The sequence below is a fragment of the Heteronotia binoei genome, chromosome 16 (genome assembly GCF_032191835.1).
Source record: "Heteronotia binoei isolate CCM8104 ecotype False Entrance Well chromosome 16, APGP_CSIRO_Hbin_v1, whole genome shotgun sequence".
NCBI lineage: Eukaryota > Metazoa > Chordata > Lepidosauria > Squamata > Gekkonidae > Heteronotia > Heteronotia binoei.
In genome coordinates this window covers 23,625,461-23,642,316 of record NC_083238.1, presented here as the reverse complement: position 1 = coordinate 23,642,316, position 16,856 = coordinate 23,625,461, and the positions used below count along the sequence as shown (strand labels likewise).

The window sequence follows — 16,856 nt, the reverse complement described above, 5'->3', positions numbered from 1 at the left end:
CCATGATCGTGATGGCACTGTATTTAATGGTGCATTTTCAGAAGCCAAAGTCCTGGCTGACTCATGAGACCAATGGTGTAAGGCAGGGGTGTCAAACATGCAGTTTGGGGGCCGAATCAGGTCCCCAGAGGGCTCCTATCAAGCCCCTGAGTGTCTGTCATCTGCTTCCTTCTTCCTCTCTCTTGCTTCCTTCTGCATAACAGTTTGCTTTGCGAGGCTTGCTCAATTACACAGGAGCTACAGAGCAAAACCTCTATTTTCTCCATTGGCTGAGGCTCCTTCCCCTCTTGGTCCCCTGGGGAAGGAAAGAGCCAGAGCTTCCTTTGCCCAGTTCCCTGGATCCCATGGGAGAAATACAAAGAAAGCATCTTTAAGACCAATGAGTGCTGACATTTTAAGCATGTTTTAAGTTTTTTAAAAATATATATTTGTGTTTGTCTGTGTTCTTTATAAAATTTATATTTCTGCTACATAATCTTAAATAGGTACACACATGGCCTGGCCCGACATGGCTTGGCCCAACAAGGCCTCACTTATGTCAGATCTGGCCCCCATAACAAATGAGTTCGACACCCCTGGTGTAAGGAGTGTGCAAAAACGCCATGCAGGAAAATTTCTCTTTCAGGTTAGCTACACATCACGCAATGCAATCCTGAAGCAAGCAAGTGGACTTAGAATGCTGCAACTTTGTGAGGGACTGCCCTTTGAAAGGGGCCTCTTGTTAAAGAAAAAACCACAACAAAACAAATCTGAAAGTGAGAGCTTCTGAAATTAACAAACATTTATTGAGAAAGCAGGAACTGTAGCTGTATAGTGTTTAAAAGCTTATAACATTATCTTGCTTTAAACCTTACTGCAACCCTATAAGACTGCTCAGTATCATCTCTCCACTGCAGTGACAGATGCGGACACGGGAGACAGGGATTTGCCAAAGGCTGGTTTGAACCAGCAGTCTCCTGAACCCCAGACTATTGCCTTCAGGTGTCAGGAACAAACTGGAGCTAAAAACTGGCATGGGCCTCATTTACCGATACGTCTGTTCACTTCTTCCCTGTTTCCCTCGCGCAGCATGCCAAGATTACAGATAAAAATCTTCAATCAAGAGGGCTGAATGTAGGAGCCTTAAAAAATTATCTTGACGCAGAGACAAATATAACAAAAAAATTGAAAAAAAATACACCATACACTAAAAATGGCTTCTGTCCCAGGGATCAGGGGTCTTATTAATGATTAATCTCCATCATTCTTGTTATGCGGAGAATCCAGGGGAGGAGGAAGGGAACATCTACGCAAACAGAAGTGTCCACATGGACACTTATTCACCATTATAACTTAATCTGTATTTACAAGTAAAGAGACATTTTTTACAGTGCAATAACTCGCGGGGAGTGTTCTAACCTCCATTTCTACAAAATAAATTGTTGTGCTGCTAGCACCAGAGGAAAACGATAGTTTGCATTTTGTTTCTGAAGCAGTAATTGCAAAAGCTTGTTGAAAATATTCACTCTAAAATTAGATTCCTACATCATAATTATCAACTGTCACTAATTCAACAAATACTCTTTTTTTTTTTTACAAATTAACACGTATGATTAAAATTTGCTTAGTTGACAGAATGTATATTCCAAGATCATTTTCTACAAACAAATCCTAAAGGAAGCTTTCAAAAATTATTTTGATAATGCTTAGCATATATTAAATCCCATGACCGTTTTGGACCCCAGTATGTCTGCGGAATGGTAAAGAAACCAATAAAAGAAGTCCTGTCAATAGTAGCGAAGGCAGTATTGAAAGCAGGAAGATCAATTCTCTTTCAGTGGGAAACTACCTTGGAATCCTGCAAGATGTCCGGAACTCATTAAGATGTCCGTAACCTAGTTATCCCCGGGCCAAAGGAAGCCCGCTTAAAATCGACAAGGGACCGGGCCTTTTCTATTATGGCCCCCTCCTGGTGGAACCAGCTGCCGGAAGAGGTGAGGGCCCTGCGGGACCTCGCCCAGTTCCGCAGGGCCTGTAAGACAACCCTCTTCCAGCTGGCCTATGACTAGCTGGTACAAGAAACTGAGCGTAGCTATACTGGATGTCTGCTGCCCCCAATGTTTTAAATGTTTTAAATGTTCTAAATGGTTCAATGTTTTAAATGGTTTAATGCTTAAATTTAAATGCTCATGCTTAACTCCTATTTATATTAGATTCCTGTGTTGTAAGCCGCCCTGAGCCACTTGTTGGAAAGGGCGGGATAGAAGTCATAAAATAAATAAATAAATAAATAAATAAAATAAATTAAGAGTGGAGTAGATGTCTAATAAACAAATAATTAATAATCCTACCCCTAGAACTGGGTTGATCACCGTAGAGGAAAGACGACCACGGTGACCAGCAAAAAAGTTTGCATCTCTTTTCCTCTTGTTCAGGGAAGGATTAAGCAGTCTGCTTAGGCTTCTTTGAGTCACCCTGTGACCCCCATTAGTACCTTGCATTTATTTGCATTATTGTTCACATAAAATATGAACTGACTCATCAAGTCTCATTGGGGCTGTCACCAAAGTCTCAAAACAAGCTGATTTGTTTTCACCCCTAAATAACAGGCACAAGTTCCTTGGTACATTACAATTCTAATAAAGTACTGCTTTAAATATTTGAAGATTTTAACTGACAAATCCTCTTTATTCCAATTCTTTTTTTTTGGGGGGGGGGGTGTGGTCAGAGGGCAACATTTGGATGTATAGAACTGACAGGGGGTAAAATCCTGAGGCTCAAAAGCTATCAGTAGTTATCATGTGGGAGAATGATACATAGCAAGATCATAGTGTGTTTTCCCCCAGGATGTATTATTTTAGGTGAAGGGGGGAAAGGTAGCAAGCCTGTAATCATATGTGCCTCTTAGTGGCTATCAACTATAAAGTCTGCTTGGAATAAAAGCGTGTAAAAACTTGTAGTAAAAAAGATGCTATGATGCTGAAATAAGTGAGGTGAGTGTGCAAGGGAGAGGGGACATACGCTCAGCCCTTTACCATCCCACCAGGTGATCTTAAGTTATAACTTTTGCAACATGGCCATCTCTACTTTAAATGCTTGCCAAGTGATTATTAAATTGAACTTATCCTGGCAAATATATTTAAATTGTTCAAATAAAAACACAAGAGTTTATGGAGGATATGGCCAATGAGACAATTTTTTTTAAATTGGGGGGCTTAAGAGGAGGAGGGAGGAGTGGAGTTGGATTTATACCCCAGCTTTCACTGGAGTGGAGTCACAGAGAGGCTTCCAATCTCCTTCCCTTCCTCTCCACACCCCATAGGGTAGGTGGTGCTGAGAGAGCTCTCAGAGAACTGTTCTTGAGAGAACTGCTCTGCGAGAACTGTGGCTGACTCAAGGTCACCCAGCTGGCTATGTGGAGGAGTGGGGAACCAAATCCGGTTCTCCCAGATTAGAGTCTGCACACTTAAGCACAACACCAAACTGACTCCAAAGTACCATCGCAGAGAGACATCAAAAAACCAAGCAGAAAATTATTCTCCCTCCTGCATGGTGGCTTGGATACAACAGCGATATCCACTGCAAGAAGGGCTTTCTACCTGCAGACTTCTTTGCCTTCCTCTTGCTGCAGCTCAAAATGTCCCCTGAAAAACTGTTCCTGGGGGGAAAGGGGACCCTATGACCAGCACTGGAGGGGGAGTCAGTTCTGCAGTGGGAGGAGGGAACTGGTGAAAATCTCTTTCCCTTCTGTTTGTAGAAATCCCTCCACTGGATCCAAGCCACTTCCATTTTCTACTCACATTTTACTACATCCCGTATAGTCATACTTCAGTAGGAACTACCTAACATTTTAGAAAACACAATGAAGGGCTGTATAGTTTCTGGCCTGTTCTAAGCTACTACACTTCTCCTTTGGCAGAGGACAGAAAGCCCATGTGCAGAGCAAGTCCAGTACGTAAGGCAGTGAAAAACAGTAACTTTATGTCACATAATGCCAAAAGGTATACAAGAATACTTGAAGCGTATTTTTCAAATACGTTAAAATATCTGGCACTATGCTTTGCAACCTGATTTTGGCATAAAAGATTCCAACAACAAACAAGGATAATTAAAGAGGTGCCTTCCTGAACTGGCACTCTGTGAATGTAGCAGAAGCTTGATTATCTCTCCTTTTATCCACTCAGAAAACTCATATTGGCCACGAGGCAACACTAAAAATGAATATGAAGTGGAAATGGGGAAATAAAAGTGTTGGTCAAAGAGTGACCTGTGACCCTAGAGACGGAAAGCACCCGATCCGTGTACTGAATGGCCAAATGCCAAAAACCTTCAACACAAATTTTTTTGAACAGAAAGAACATTTAAAATGTACGCAAACATATTCACAATTGGTGATTTTAGAAAAGGTGTAACGTAGGAAAATGGCAATGCAGGAAAAGTAAACTTACACACCTGCCATCAATACTTGGTGTGATACAATATGGGGAAAGTTCATTGACAAGATAACTATACAGATTAAAACCAAACAAATTTAGTATACAAAGCGGCTTCTTTATAATCATTTGCTGACTTAAATAAGAGATTTAGCATATGCCCTGAGACCTTCATATTGCTACATATATCTTCTATGCTATAAATAATACATTGTACATTAGCCAAACTCTTGCTATCCTTGACTGTCCTGCTGAAATTTTTCATCATAACAGTACCTTATAACACACAGCACTACAGAATGACGGTGCAATCATTTAGGATTGCACTGTAAGAGTTATAATCTTTTGTGAATCTATAATGAAGAAATGTTATGGAAAATGGAAATTAAAAGTTTTTTAAAGCAAAGAAAAGGAGGGACTATACAGTGTGTTTTGTCCCTTCCTTAGTGTTATTGCCCTGTCTTGGAGATTTGCACCAGTGCTCATTCAGGAAACACGCAAAAAATCTCAACACTGTTGTGAGATGGAAATAATGCTGGAAGATACTCAGTTTATTCACAGCTCAATCCTATACGAAGGATTTGTTTCTATGGGTTTAGACCATTTCAGCACAGGATTATACCATAAAGCTAATGTAGTTTGGGTAACTTCACTGGGATTTATGTATCATTTTAAGGACTAGAACCCAGTGCCTTTATCCTGTATCTTGTTACATGTGACTGTCAGAAAATCCTTACATTGCATGAAAGCCAACATACCTTTAAACGTTTCTCTCTTTCCATTGCCAGCTTTAACTTCTCATGGAGCTGATCACAATTCAAGTTTAACAAAGTACCATTCCTTCTTATTTCATTGTTATCAGGGACTGGAATTGGATCATGTGTATCCACTACAAAATAAAAAGAGGGGTTTTTTTTCCCTTTTGGCCATTTTTTCATCTGAAGCAAGCACACACAAAAATGGTAGAAAAATGTAGCGATTTCATTTCAGGTTCTGAAATCCAGTATTCATATTCTTTGCCCAGCTGCTATATAATCTGTGTTTTACCACTCTGAAAACTGTTAGCAAAAAAAAGGGAAAGAAAACAAGAAAACAAGAACCACCCCCACCCCTCTAACAATTTTTTTAAATAGAAGACAGACCAGAGAAGAAAGCATGTGTGATATTTTATTAGAAAAGATTCGTGGAACAGCCTGAAGTCTACTGAGTATTTAACAACATGTTAAACCCAATAACCACGCTAGACCACCGTTCCACCCCCTCCCCCACATGTGCCATCAAGAGAAAGAGAGACAGGTCTAACTCATATGAAAGTTTCAATTTTATACAGTAACAAAACACCTTTTTCTGTTTAAAGTGGTGTGCAGTATAAGGGCTAGAGTGTAGAGCTAGAATCTGGGAGACCCAGGTTTGAACCCCAACGCTGCCATGGAAACTTGCTGAGTGACCGTGGGCCAGTCTCAGCCTAACTCACAGGGCTGTTGTGAAGATACAATGAAGGAGAAGAGAATGATGTAAGCTGCTTTGGACTCCTACTGGGGAGTAGGCACAGTATAAATGAATTAAATTAATACATTTAAAGGATATTATTTTTACACTATCAAGTAACTATGTTATACAGGAACTGAACTTATATGGAACTTTTGCCTATCCAAATGTGTTGATAACTGGCCTTTCAGTAGGGTTGCCAGCTCTGGGATGAGAAATACCTGGAGATTTTGGGGGTGGAGCCTGGGGAGGCCAGGATTTGGGAAGGGGAGGGACCACAGTAGGGTAGAATGCCACAGAATCCACCCTCCAAAGCAGCCATTTTATCCAGGGGAAGTGATGCTGGTTGTCTGGAGAAGATCAACTGGAATAACAGGAGATCTCCAGGTACCATCTGGAGGTTGGCAACTCGACCTTCCAGCCAAATCTTTGCTGTTTCCCAGTCTATTTGATGCAAGCTTCTGTCCCAATATGTAGATTGTTTCACATCTCTCAAAATATCTGCAGAGCTATGGGATTATTGCTGAAGTCAAGAAGTCTCCACTGAATTCAAAATGTCTATGGGACTAGCTCATCTTGCACATTCAGTCCATCTCTGAAGTGACACCCAACGGTCTTAAAAAGTGAGACCACTGCGGGTGGCTATGGGGAGAAATAAGGCGCTTCTGTGGCCACTTGTACACATATGCTCCCTTTAAAAAGTAACATATGTGGAACTTTGTTCCATGGATTGATTCAGCAGAACTTGCTGCCGCACAACACGTTAAGATCATTCCCCCCCCCCCCACCCCAGATGGAGATAAATCTGTTGTTTCGTCCTTGGTAAACAAATTGTTCAGAAGTTTCAGTCAGCCAGTGCCACTGACCAAACAGGGATTACTGTAATCAATGCACAACTCAGCCCAGCCTTTCAGTTTTGTTACCCAGGAAGGGAATAAAGTCACATGACTCAGTCTCTCTTCAAATATTCTTCTTCAGTCCACGCTTTGTTCCCTTGTTCCTCTTTTTTCCATTTCCACGTAATTGCTGCCACATTTCTTTCCCACTTATTTTTAGCCCTTTCGACTTCCCATTTCTTGCCCTCCCCCTTGTTTCTCTTTTAATACATCCCCTTCTTCCTTTTTCCACTATAGCATTTCACAGAAAAAGGGCAACTGGAGCTCCAGCATGTTCCTGAATCTTTCAGTGCCAGGGCTCATGGAGGAAGAAGATACAAAACAACAGAAATAAGAGACATGGCTGTAATCCCAATTTAGAGCAATTATTCAGTGGAAACTTCTTTGTATACATGTAGCCATTTTTCAGTCAGTCAGTAAGTAGTCACTTTTTAGAAGGGCTCTCGAATTGATGGCAAAGGGAAGGGAAGGGAAGGGAAGGGAAGGGAACGACCACTTCATCAAGAAGTTAATTCATCCTTTCCAAGAGGCTGCCTAAATTATGTGAACATTTTTTCCCACCTCCACTATTAAACATCCCAGCTATCAAGGTGACCTAAAAGGCAGCTTCGAAATTATTATTGCATACGTTTCTCAAGTGGTGTTTAAGAACTATTCTGTCATTCAAAGCTAGGATTTACATTTGCTTTAAAATATTTTTACATTATTTTGAAAAAACCTACAAACACAAGTAAGTCTCAAAGGTTCTTCATTGTATTGGTATACAGCACTGATTCCCAGTGTTGTGCCACTGAATGCCTGCTGATATCTTTTCTGGCACCTTCTTTCTCCCCCAAAGTAAAGAGGCAATCCTGGCTGTTAGGAATAGCCGCAATCAGGCTGTTATGTTGTTTAGATTTATCAGTTTGGAGAGCCAGTTTGGTGTAGTGGTTAAGTGTGTGGACTCTTATCTGGGAGAACGGGGTTGGATTCCCCGCTCCTCCACTTGCACCTGCTAGCATGGCCTTGGGTCAGCCATAGCTCTGGCAGAGGTTGTTCTTGAAAGGGCAGCTGCTGTGAGAGCCCTCTCCAGCCCCACCCACCTCACACGGTGTCTGTTGTGGGGGAGGAAGGGAAAGGAGATTGTGAGCCGCTCTGAGATTCTTCGGAGTGGAGGGCAGGATATAAATCCAATATCTTCATCTACCTCACAGGGCGTCTGTTGCGGGGGAGGAAGGGAAAGGAGATTGTGAGCCGCTCTGAGACTCTTCGGAGTGGAGGGCGGGATATAAATCCAATATCTTCTTTTTCTTCTTCTTCTTTTTTAGGATGTAAATCTTGGTAGGCCCCTAATCTGATAAAAGCAACGTGCTTGTTTTAACTACATTCACCTGTGTTTTTTGGCTGTTAAGAGAACAGTCCTTGGGAATCTCCCTAATTTGTTTCAACTTACCAGTGCCAACTAGCTAAACATGTCCTGATTGGCTAATGGGTTCATGGGCTGAGGCAAGGACATCTGAAAACATGCCTCACTCAGAGAGCAGGAGGGGCTATTTTATCAAGAGGTGAGAAGAGGCTGCGTCTTCTATCCCCTCACAACACGGACTGTCTGACATGGGAAGGACTTTCTCTCTCAAGCCTGTGAACAAGAGCCATGTGACAGACCTGCATCTGATACGCAAGCCGGCAAGCTTTTAATATACAGTAAGATAGCTTTTAGCTAGATGCAGCTCACTATTATTCTTTATTTGCCATTGCTTGTGCCTTAAGAGTGGTTCCTGCCCAGAATCGAGTCTGCAATTTGAGAAGTTTACTAAAACTGGGATCTATTTTCTACCTTCTGGTGTCCGGAGTTACTTATTGAATGCATGCAGATCATCTCAAGAGACAAACCTGGGAAACTGGAAAGCCTCTGGTAAAAGGTCTAGACATCTTGTAGGCACCTAGCAGTCCCACGTGGCTGTGGTTTAAGCTCCAGGGAGCTGAAGCAGGGCTCTCCAAGACCATACACTGGCTTACCTCCATCTCACTTGAACAGCAGATGCTTCAGAAGAGACAATGAGGGGAGCACTCATTTGGAAATCACAGGAAGAGAAGCTCATTTGATTTGCAATTTCATCGTTGTCTGTGACTTGCCACATAGCCTCTTTTTTGGATGGCTGTGCCCTCCTGGCAGCCATTTCATGGTGGAGTCTACTCAGTGTTCTCAAAATTCCCAAAGCCTCTGTAGGCTCAACAAGGTTGGGGACTGTGCAAGAGCCTAGGCAGCAAGGAGTTTTACGAAGGGATCACTTCTAAGACATGAAAGAAGATAACAGGCAAGGCTCCCTCCTGCCAAAGAGGTCTGCCAGCAAGCACCCCTACAATAGCCACCATTCCTCTTGGCAACTGGTATTTGGGCAGCCTAATTTGGCACTGGGGCTTCCCATTATTGATCCCTATTGTAACATTAGCAAAGAGTTATTCCTTATTCTCATTTATTGTTTATAACTGTGAGAAGTCACCAGAGACCACACAACTGGGGACAGTTTCCTGAACCAAAATAGCACAGACAAAGGAGATTTTTTATTCCCCTCTGTTTTGTAATATTGTGTTTCCATTACTTCCACGTTAGAAAATGGATAAGCAAACACCAACACCGGAGACCATACAGTCAACACAGGGCTGGATCCAGGTCTCTGTTAGGAGAAGGCAACGATGGCCGCAGATCATTCTTGTGTTTCCCTCCCTCCCTCCCGCCAGCAGTCCTTTATGACTCCAGGAAACTTTGTTCCTGGGTTGTGGGAGCAACATGGAGTTAACAGCCATTCAGGTTGGAAAGCTGCAGAGGGGAGGCAAAGGGGATGAAAATGAAAGCAGGAGGAAGCCATTTTGCCAGCTTCTCTCTCCACACTGCAGCTTCATAAGAACATAAGAGAAGCCATGTTGGATCAGAAGAATGGCCCATCTAGTCGAACACTCTGTGTCACACAGTGGCCAAAACCCAGGTGCCATCAGGAGGTCCACCAGCAGGGCCAGAACTCCAGAAGCCCTCCCATTGTTGCCTCCAAACCATGTGGCTACTACTTCATGTGGGCCCTGCAACTCCAGGAACAAAACTCTCCTGGAGTCAGAAAGGATTGCTGGGGGCAAGGAAATATGGGAAACATTTCCAGCCCTTGCATCCATGGATCCGGGGATCTAAACCATAAATACTAAAAGCAATATTTCTTAACGCACTGCATCCAATATTTGAAATCACTAATTCAGTTCAAAGAAAAAGTCTTCTATTACTTGGATCTGAACACTTAAAAAAAATCCTATTGAGTAAATTTCCAGCTCAGATTCTCTCATCCCTAACCACAATGGGCATAACTGGGGGAATCAGGTGAATCCAAGCTCAACTAGAATCCATGACACCACTCTGGGATTGTATTCACATTTATTAGGAATTATAGCCAAGCATGAGGGTGTTTCCTCCCATGCATACCTGCAGAGACTTTGTGATTTTAAATAATGAAATTTAAATAAGTGCCATTACCTCAAAGCGAATTACATGCATATAGCTACATGGGACTTGTTTTCAAGAAAATGGGGTCTTAGAGCTACCAAAAATGCCTTTTTACTCATGTGATCCAACTACAATGACGGTTGTTAGATGTAACCATCTTAAGCAGAAAAGTAACAATGGTGGAAAGTGTTGTCAAACTGCAGCTGACTTACGGTGACCCCACTGGGTTTTTAGCCAAGAGATGTTCAGAGGTGGCTTGCCATTTTCTCCCTTTGCGTGACAACCACTGGGTTTCTCCCTCTGGTGACTCCACTGGGTTTCTCCCTTTGGTGACCCCACTGGGTTTTTAGCCAAGAGACGTTCAGAGGTGGCTTGCCATTTTCTCCCTTTGCATGACAACCCTGGACATCTTTGGTGGTTTCCCATCCATATATTTCCCCCTCTTCCTCAGCAGACCTCAGCTCCCCCAACTATCACTGGGCATCCCCCATGCCCAGAAGCACCATTTCAGGGGACATTTTGAGTTGCTGTGGGATGGGGGAAGTCATCAAGGCTGACCCTGCTTAGCTGCTAGGAGCTGATGAGGTCAGGTTAGCCTGGGCCCTCCAGAAAAGTAATAATGGAAAGTTACTTGTACAATACATACTGGAGTATATGCGCTGGCAGCAATCCTCAAGTCACCATACAGAAAAATTTGCATTCCCTTCCCCCCTTAGTGTTCTGCTTAGGAACTCACAGCACTGTGACATCAGTCCTGATTTATAATTTGAGCAGGATACTGGAGAAACATCAAAAAGCCAGGTGTCCCCTAAAAGGTTAATTACTGTTCAGGGATTAGAGCTCAGTCACCTTTCATGGGGCAGAGCTCACTTAGCCAGAGGCAAGTTTGGGACAGAAAAAAAAAAGAACAGGCTCTGGTTCAGAAGGAGATGCTGCTGGGAAAAAAGTTCACGACTGCCCCTGACTCAAGGCCATTTAGTAGCACTTACAGAGAATGAAGGATACATACCTCTGTTTGCATTCAAAGGAGACAACTGTGATTTGAGCTTAGCAACAGCTCTTGTCAGAGATTCTATTTGATCCTGTTGCTCACGTATTTGTTTTTCATAGCTGTCTGTCTACAAATACAATTTGAATTAGTAGTAGGCATGCTGTGTATGACAGGCAGATATTGAAGCTGCTGAATTTTCAGTGTTAGCAGCTAAGCTTGCTGCATAATCATTTAAACAGTATCACCCATCCCTGTGGGGCAACGGATGGGTGAAGCAATGGATCGGTGGAGCAATCAGTTCCGATAGTTTCTATTTATCTCCCCCCCCACACCTTTATTTTTATCCCATCCTTCCTCCACAAAATTCAGAATGCTGTACATGGTTCTCACCTCACCTCTTGAGCAGTAGATTAACCACGCGACCCTATGCAAAGTCACTCCAGTCTAAACTGATTGATTTCAATCCTCTGCACAGGATTGTACTCTAAGAGATAATAGCTTGGAACAATATTCCCTCTAAGCTGCAGCCTTGTGAGCAAAAATTCTATGCTGACATTAAAGTTGTGAGCTACTTCATAAAATTATTGAGCTCTGGGGTCCTCCTTCCTGAGCTAAGACAAAAATGTGTGAGCTGGAGGCTAAAAATTTGTGAGCTAGCTCACGCTAACTCAGCTTAGAGGGAACACTGCTTAGAGCCTGCCTAAAATTTTCATGGGCAGAAGAGGGCAGCAATATTTGCCACTTTCCCCCCTCTTCCTCAGCAGATCTTAGCTCCCCCAACCATCACTGGGCATCCCCCATGCCCAGAAGCACCATTTCAGGGGACATTTTGAGTTGCTGTGGGATGGGGGAAGTCATCAGGTGGCTTTAGTGGTTAAGAAAGGGGGATTCTAATCTGGAGAGCTGGGTTCAGTTCCCCATTCCTGCACATGAAGACAGCTGGGTGATCTTGGGCCAATCACAGCTCTTTTCAGAACTTAGCCCCAAGTCCAGCTCACCATTGCATAATGCTAAGAGCTCAAACTTGTGACTGCCAGACAATCTAAGGATCTCCTGGCTGTACTACACACAATGCCATATGATAAATTTTTTTGGGGGGGGGGTGGAGTCATGCTCTGTAGACATTACTCCCTTCAGCCTGCCGAAATTTTAGGCAGGATACAAGCAAGCCAACGACTTGGCCAAATTCACCCAGTAAATTACATGGCTGAGCCTATCTCTTCAAATCCAGCCTACATCTTTTATACCATATTAACTCTGTCTTACAAAGGAATTAACAGATCAGCGCCAGTTGCACCTTTAACAAAAAAGTTTGCTACACATTACAGTGCCAAATTACGGCCGAGTAAAAGCTCCTGATGAGGTGGATAATAGCAACACCATGATTTCTTCAGTCATCCCATTCCTTGGAGCCCTCAAGATGATAGCTTTCATTAAAAAAAAAATGGGGGGGGGGGTTTGTTGACACACTTTTGAAACAAGAAACGAACTGACTCAAAGAAAAGCGTGGGGCGGCCATTGCCTCACGGACCTGCTTCAATGCTAGAAGGTCAGAGAGCCATACATTGCAGCAGCCGGGAAGACCCCTAGGAAACAAAGAAAAAACCACCAAGACCCAAATTGAAAATGTACAACAGCAATGTCTTGTCAACACTTCTGTACAGAGCACAGGCATGACAGCTAAAACAGACAGAAGAGAAGATGCTTTTGACAGCCAGCGTGCACAAGCGATTCTTTGCGAGTCAGATGGCAGCAACAAGTTACTGACTAAAAGATACGCTTGACAATGAACCGCCCATTTGTATAGAGCACCATCTGGCCAAGATGACTCTGGCTTCTATGTATTTGACACAGAGCCGATCTTTGGAGGCTGGCAAAACAAGTGGCCAGCCAACAACTTAAGAAGTTAGCTGTTGGGCACACAGAAGCAGAGAACCCCAGGCTATGGAATTGGGGGGGGGGGGGAGCAGGAAACCCCATTTGAAAGTCACTTGTGTGGGCAATTTTGAGCTCAAGATCTCCCTTTAGGAAATCTTTTTAGATGCTTTGCACCAGCTTTGCTTGCCAGATGCTGTATGAGCAAGCACGCTTCCTTAACTCAGGTGGGCAAATAAACTGCATGCCTGGCTTCTTGCCTTGAAGAACAATCACCTCTAGGTAACCAAGCAGGGAAGTTCTTGTAAGCTAGAAATAAGCTGGTTCCTTTTGTCAACGTGACACAGCAATCAGAGTGTCAGACTAGAGTGTCAAGATCAGGTCAAATCCCAACTCAGCCCTTAAACTTGCTGGGTGACCACAGACCTGTCATTCTCCCTCACCCTCACAGGATTGTGAGGATACAACAGAGGAGGGGAAGCCACGTGTCCTGCCCTGAGAAAGATTAGGTGCTAAGGCAGGGGTGGCCAAACTGTGGCTTGGGAGCCACACGTGGCTCTTTCACACATATTGTCTCACTCTCAAAGCCCCCACTGCCCCATTGGCTGGCTTGGAGAAGGCATTTAAAGTTAAAGTTGCTTTCCATCTCTCTCTCCATCTATTGTCTTCCTTCCTGCCTGCCTTGCGACTAGGGAGCAGGCCTTCTCGATAATGGCACCCCAATGGTGGAACCAGCTGCCAGAGGAGGTGCGGGCTCTGCGGGACTTTAACCAGCTTGTAAAACCGCCCTCTTTCAACTAGCCTTTTAAGTTGAACTTAGCAGTAACATCAAGCCATCTTTATATATACTGAGTTTGTAGCACCGTTAAGTTTTACTGGATTTTAGACTATTCATGTAATTTAATTAATGTATGAACAGTTTTATATTGTTATTGTTTGATTTTATTGTTGTTGTATCATGGTATGTACCATGTCCTGTAAGCCGCCCTGAGCCTGCCTTAGTGGGGAGGGCAGGGTATAAATAAATTTTTATTATTATTATTATTATTATTATTATTATTATTATTATTATTATTATTATTATTGTGGCTCTCAAACATCCAACATTTATTCTGTGTGGCTCTTATATTAAGCTAGTATGGCCACCCCATACTAAGGCATTAAAAAGGTACTAAGTAGATAAATCCAGGTTATCCACGTACTGCCGACAATCTGATGAGCTACTGAAATTTTTCTGTTGGTTAGTAACTTTGGTAAACAATGACAAGGCTACTTTAAAATCCTTCCCACTGATTTCTCAAACCTAACATTACTGCCTGTTTCCAAACTTTCCATGAAACAGGAGCTCACCAGAATCTTCTTATATATTGAGTAAGACAAAAAGCACTATGTATTAATGGGGCACTAGAAGAAAACGGAAATAAGGTCACCAATGTGAATACCAATATATACCTGTCCTTTAGAGGGGCCATTGAGGCCAACAACCCGCTGGATGCACAGATTCAAAAGTCAGAGCATTCTCAACAGGTGACAGTGTGCCTTCTTCACATACACCTAACAGTGATCTGTGACTGCCCCCCATCATATGCAATGTGTCTGAGGAAGTGTGCGTGCCCACAAAAGCTCACACCTTGAACTTTTTTGACCTTAAAGGTGCCACTGGACTCAAAATTCATTCCCATCGCATACATCAGAAGTGGCCTGGCCTGTGTGTGCATACAAAAGGCAAGTCTACGATCACAATGGCCCACAGAGTTAAGAGAGAAAACGGACACATACCTTTTGTTTGAGCTCTTTCACTGCAGAATCTCTATCCATGCACGCCTGGCGAAAGGCTTCGTACGCCTTATTAAGCTGTTCTGCAATGTTTCTATCCATACTTCCCAGCAGTATCTCATCACTGTAGAGATTAAGAAAAGAAAGAGATCTGACTAAAATACTGATTGAACATATATGAAGCTGCCTTATACTGAATCAGACCCTTGGTCCATCAAAGTCAGTATTGTCTTTTCAGACTGGCAGCAGCTCTCCAGGGTCTCAAGGTGAGGTTTTTCACACCTATTTGCCTGGACCCTTTTTTGGAGATGCCGGGGATTGAACCTGGGACCTTCTGCTTCCCAAGCAGATGCTCTACCACTGAGCCACCGTCCCTCCCATTGCAGCTATGGTTGTTGGTCTATGATGATGGAGCTCTGTGGTGTCTCTGCCACGCTACACAAGCACTATGAGGCTACACAAAGGAGAAATGGGTTCCTGCTGAGCACAGGGTGGCTGCGTTGGCTTGAGAGGCAGGATACACCGGAACATGTCAGGAGCTCATGAAGCTGTCTGGTCTCCCAGTTCTTAAGGATAACTGGCGTCGCCTCAGACACATAAGGCTAGGGGTGCAGTCTGACATCACAGTGAGGCCATTTCCCTAGGGAATCCGCACTCAGCTTCATGATGTGCAGAGAAGATAAGCATAGCGGAACTTAAAAAGAGCATTAAAAAAACCCAACGGTCCAGTACACTCGATCACATAGATAACCAGATGCTTCTTGGAAGCTGATCAATGTGCTGTAATAGCAGCCACTTTCTCTTCTTTGCTGTCACGACATGATACTCCAAAGTATAACACAGGGGTGGTCAAGCTTGCTTTAACATGAGCCACATATAATAAACATCAGATATTTGAGAGCCACAAGACATGAACATAACATGTTTCAGGGAGGGAGGGAGGGAGGCAAATAGCTGGGGGAAGGGAGAGGTGGAAAGAAAAGCAACCTGAACTTTAAATGCATTCTCCAAGCCGCCTACTGGCTTGGCTTGGAGAAATGATTTAAAGAGAGAAATGCCTTCTCCGAGCTGGCCGATGTGGGGAGAGGATTCAATACGTATGAAAGAGCCAAACGTGACTCCCGAGTCACAGTTTGGACACCCCAATACAGCACAGTCGAACATGAAGGCTCCATTTAGATTTTGTGGCTAATAGCTGCTGAGAGATCTATCATCATTAAATGTATCTAATCTCCTTTTAAAAATAGCTAAACTAATGAGCCATTAACACATTTTGTGATTGTTAATCCAATTTACCCTTCTGTAAAAAAGAAATCTGCCTAGTACTCAGCCTTATATTATTAACAGCCAGTATTAAGCCATATAGTATTATTAGCTGCCAGTGTGGTGTAGTAGTTAAAGTGTCAAATTATGATCTGGGAGACTCGGGTTTAAATCCTCACTCTGTCCCAAAAGCTGGCTTGGTGACCTTGGGCTGATCACATGCTCTCATTCTAACCCACCTCACAGAATCGTTGTGAGGATAAAATGGAGAAGAGAACAACGTAAACCACACTAGAGAAAAAGGCACGGTATAGACGGGGTAAATAAATAAAGAAAAGGGGAAAAAAATCTGTTACTAGTACCCGGCACTCCTCACATAGATTTTTAAACTTAAAAATGGCCCTGAATTAAAGCATGGTGAACTCTAGAGATATTTCCCCACTGAAGTTGATGGGTATTAACCAATTTACAGTACAACATCTGCAGAACTGATCTGTACAGGAACACTGTGTATAATAACCAGGGTTCAGACTGTGTAATCCTAGGCAAAGTGAATGCAGTTTAAGCTCATCCGTTTCAGACTAATGGGCAAACTGGAGTATGCCTGCACAAGACTGTACTGCTAACCTGAAAGAATTTAAGTTAATATCTGCTTCTTAAAAATTATACAGTAATCCATTACATAA

The 16,856-nt window shown here is 43.0% G+C and overlaps 1 protein-coding gene across 2 annotated transcripts in view; it reads right to left on the bottom strand.

The window, feature by feature from the left end:
- Positions 1-16,856, bottom strand: part of TANK (TRAF family member associated NFKB activator) — a 54,595-nt gene that overhangs the window by 21,871 nt on the left and 15,868 nt on the right. For both annotated transcript variants that reach the window (XM_060257071.1, XM_060257072.1), the window contains exons 3-5: positions 14,911-15,031; positions 11,275-11,383; positions 5,171-5,301 (exon numbers count right to left, since the gene is read on the bottom strand). In XM_060257071.1, the coding sequence (XP_060113054.1) occupies positions 5,171-5,301; positions 11,275-11,383; positions 14,911-15,009 (339 nt within the window). In that variant the 5' untranslated portion in view covers positions 15,010-15,031. The remainder of the gene's footprint in view (positions 1-5,170; positions 5,302-11,274; positions 11,384-14,910; positions 15,032-16,856) is intronic.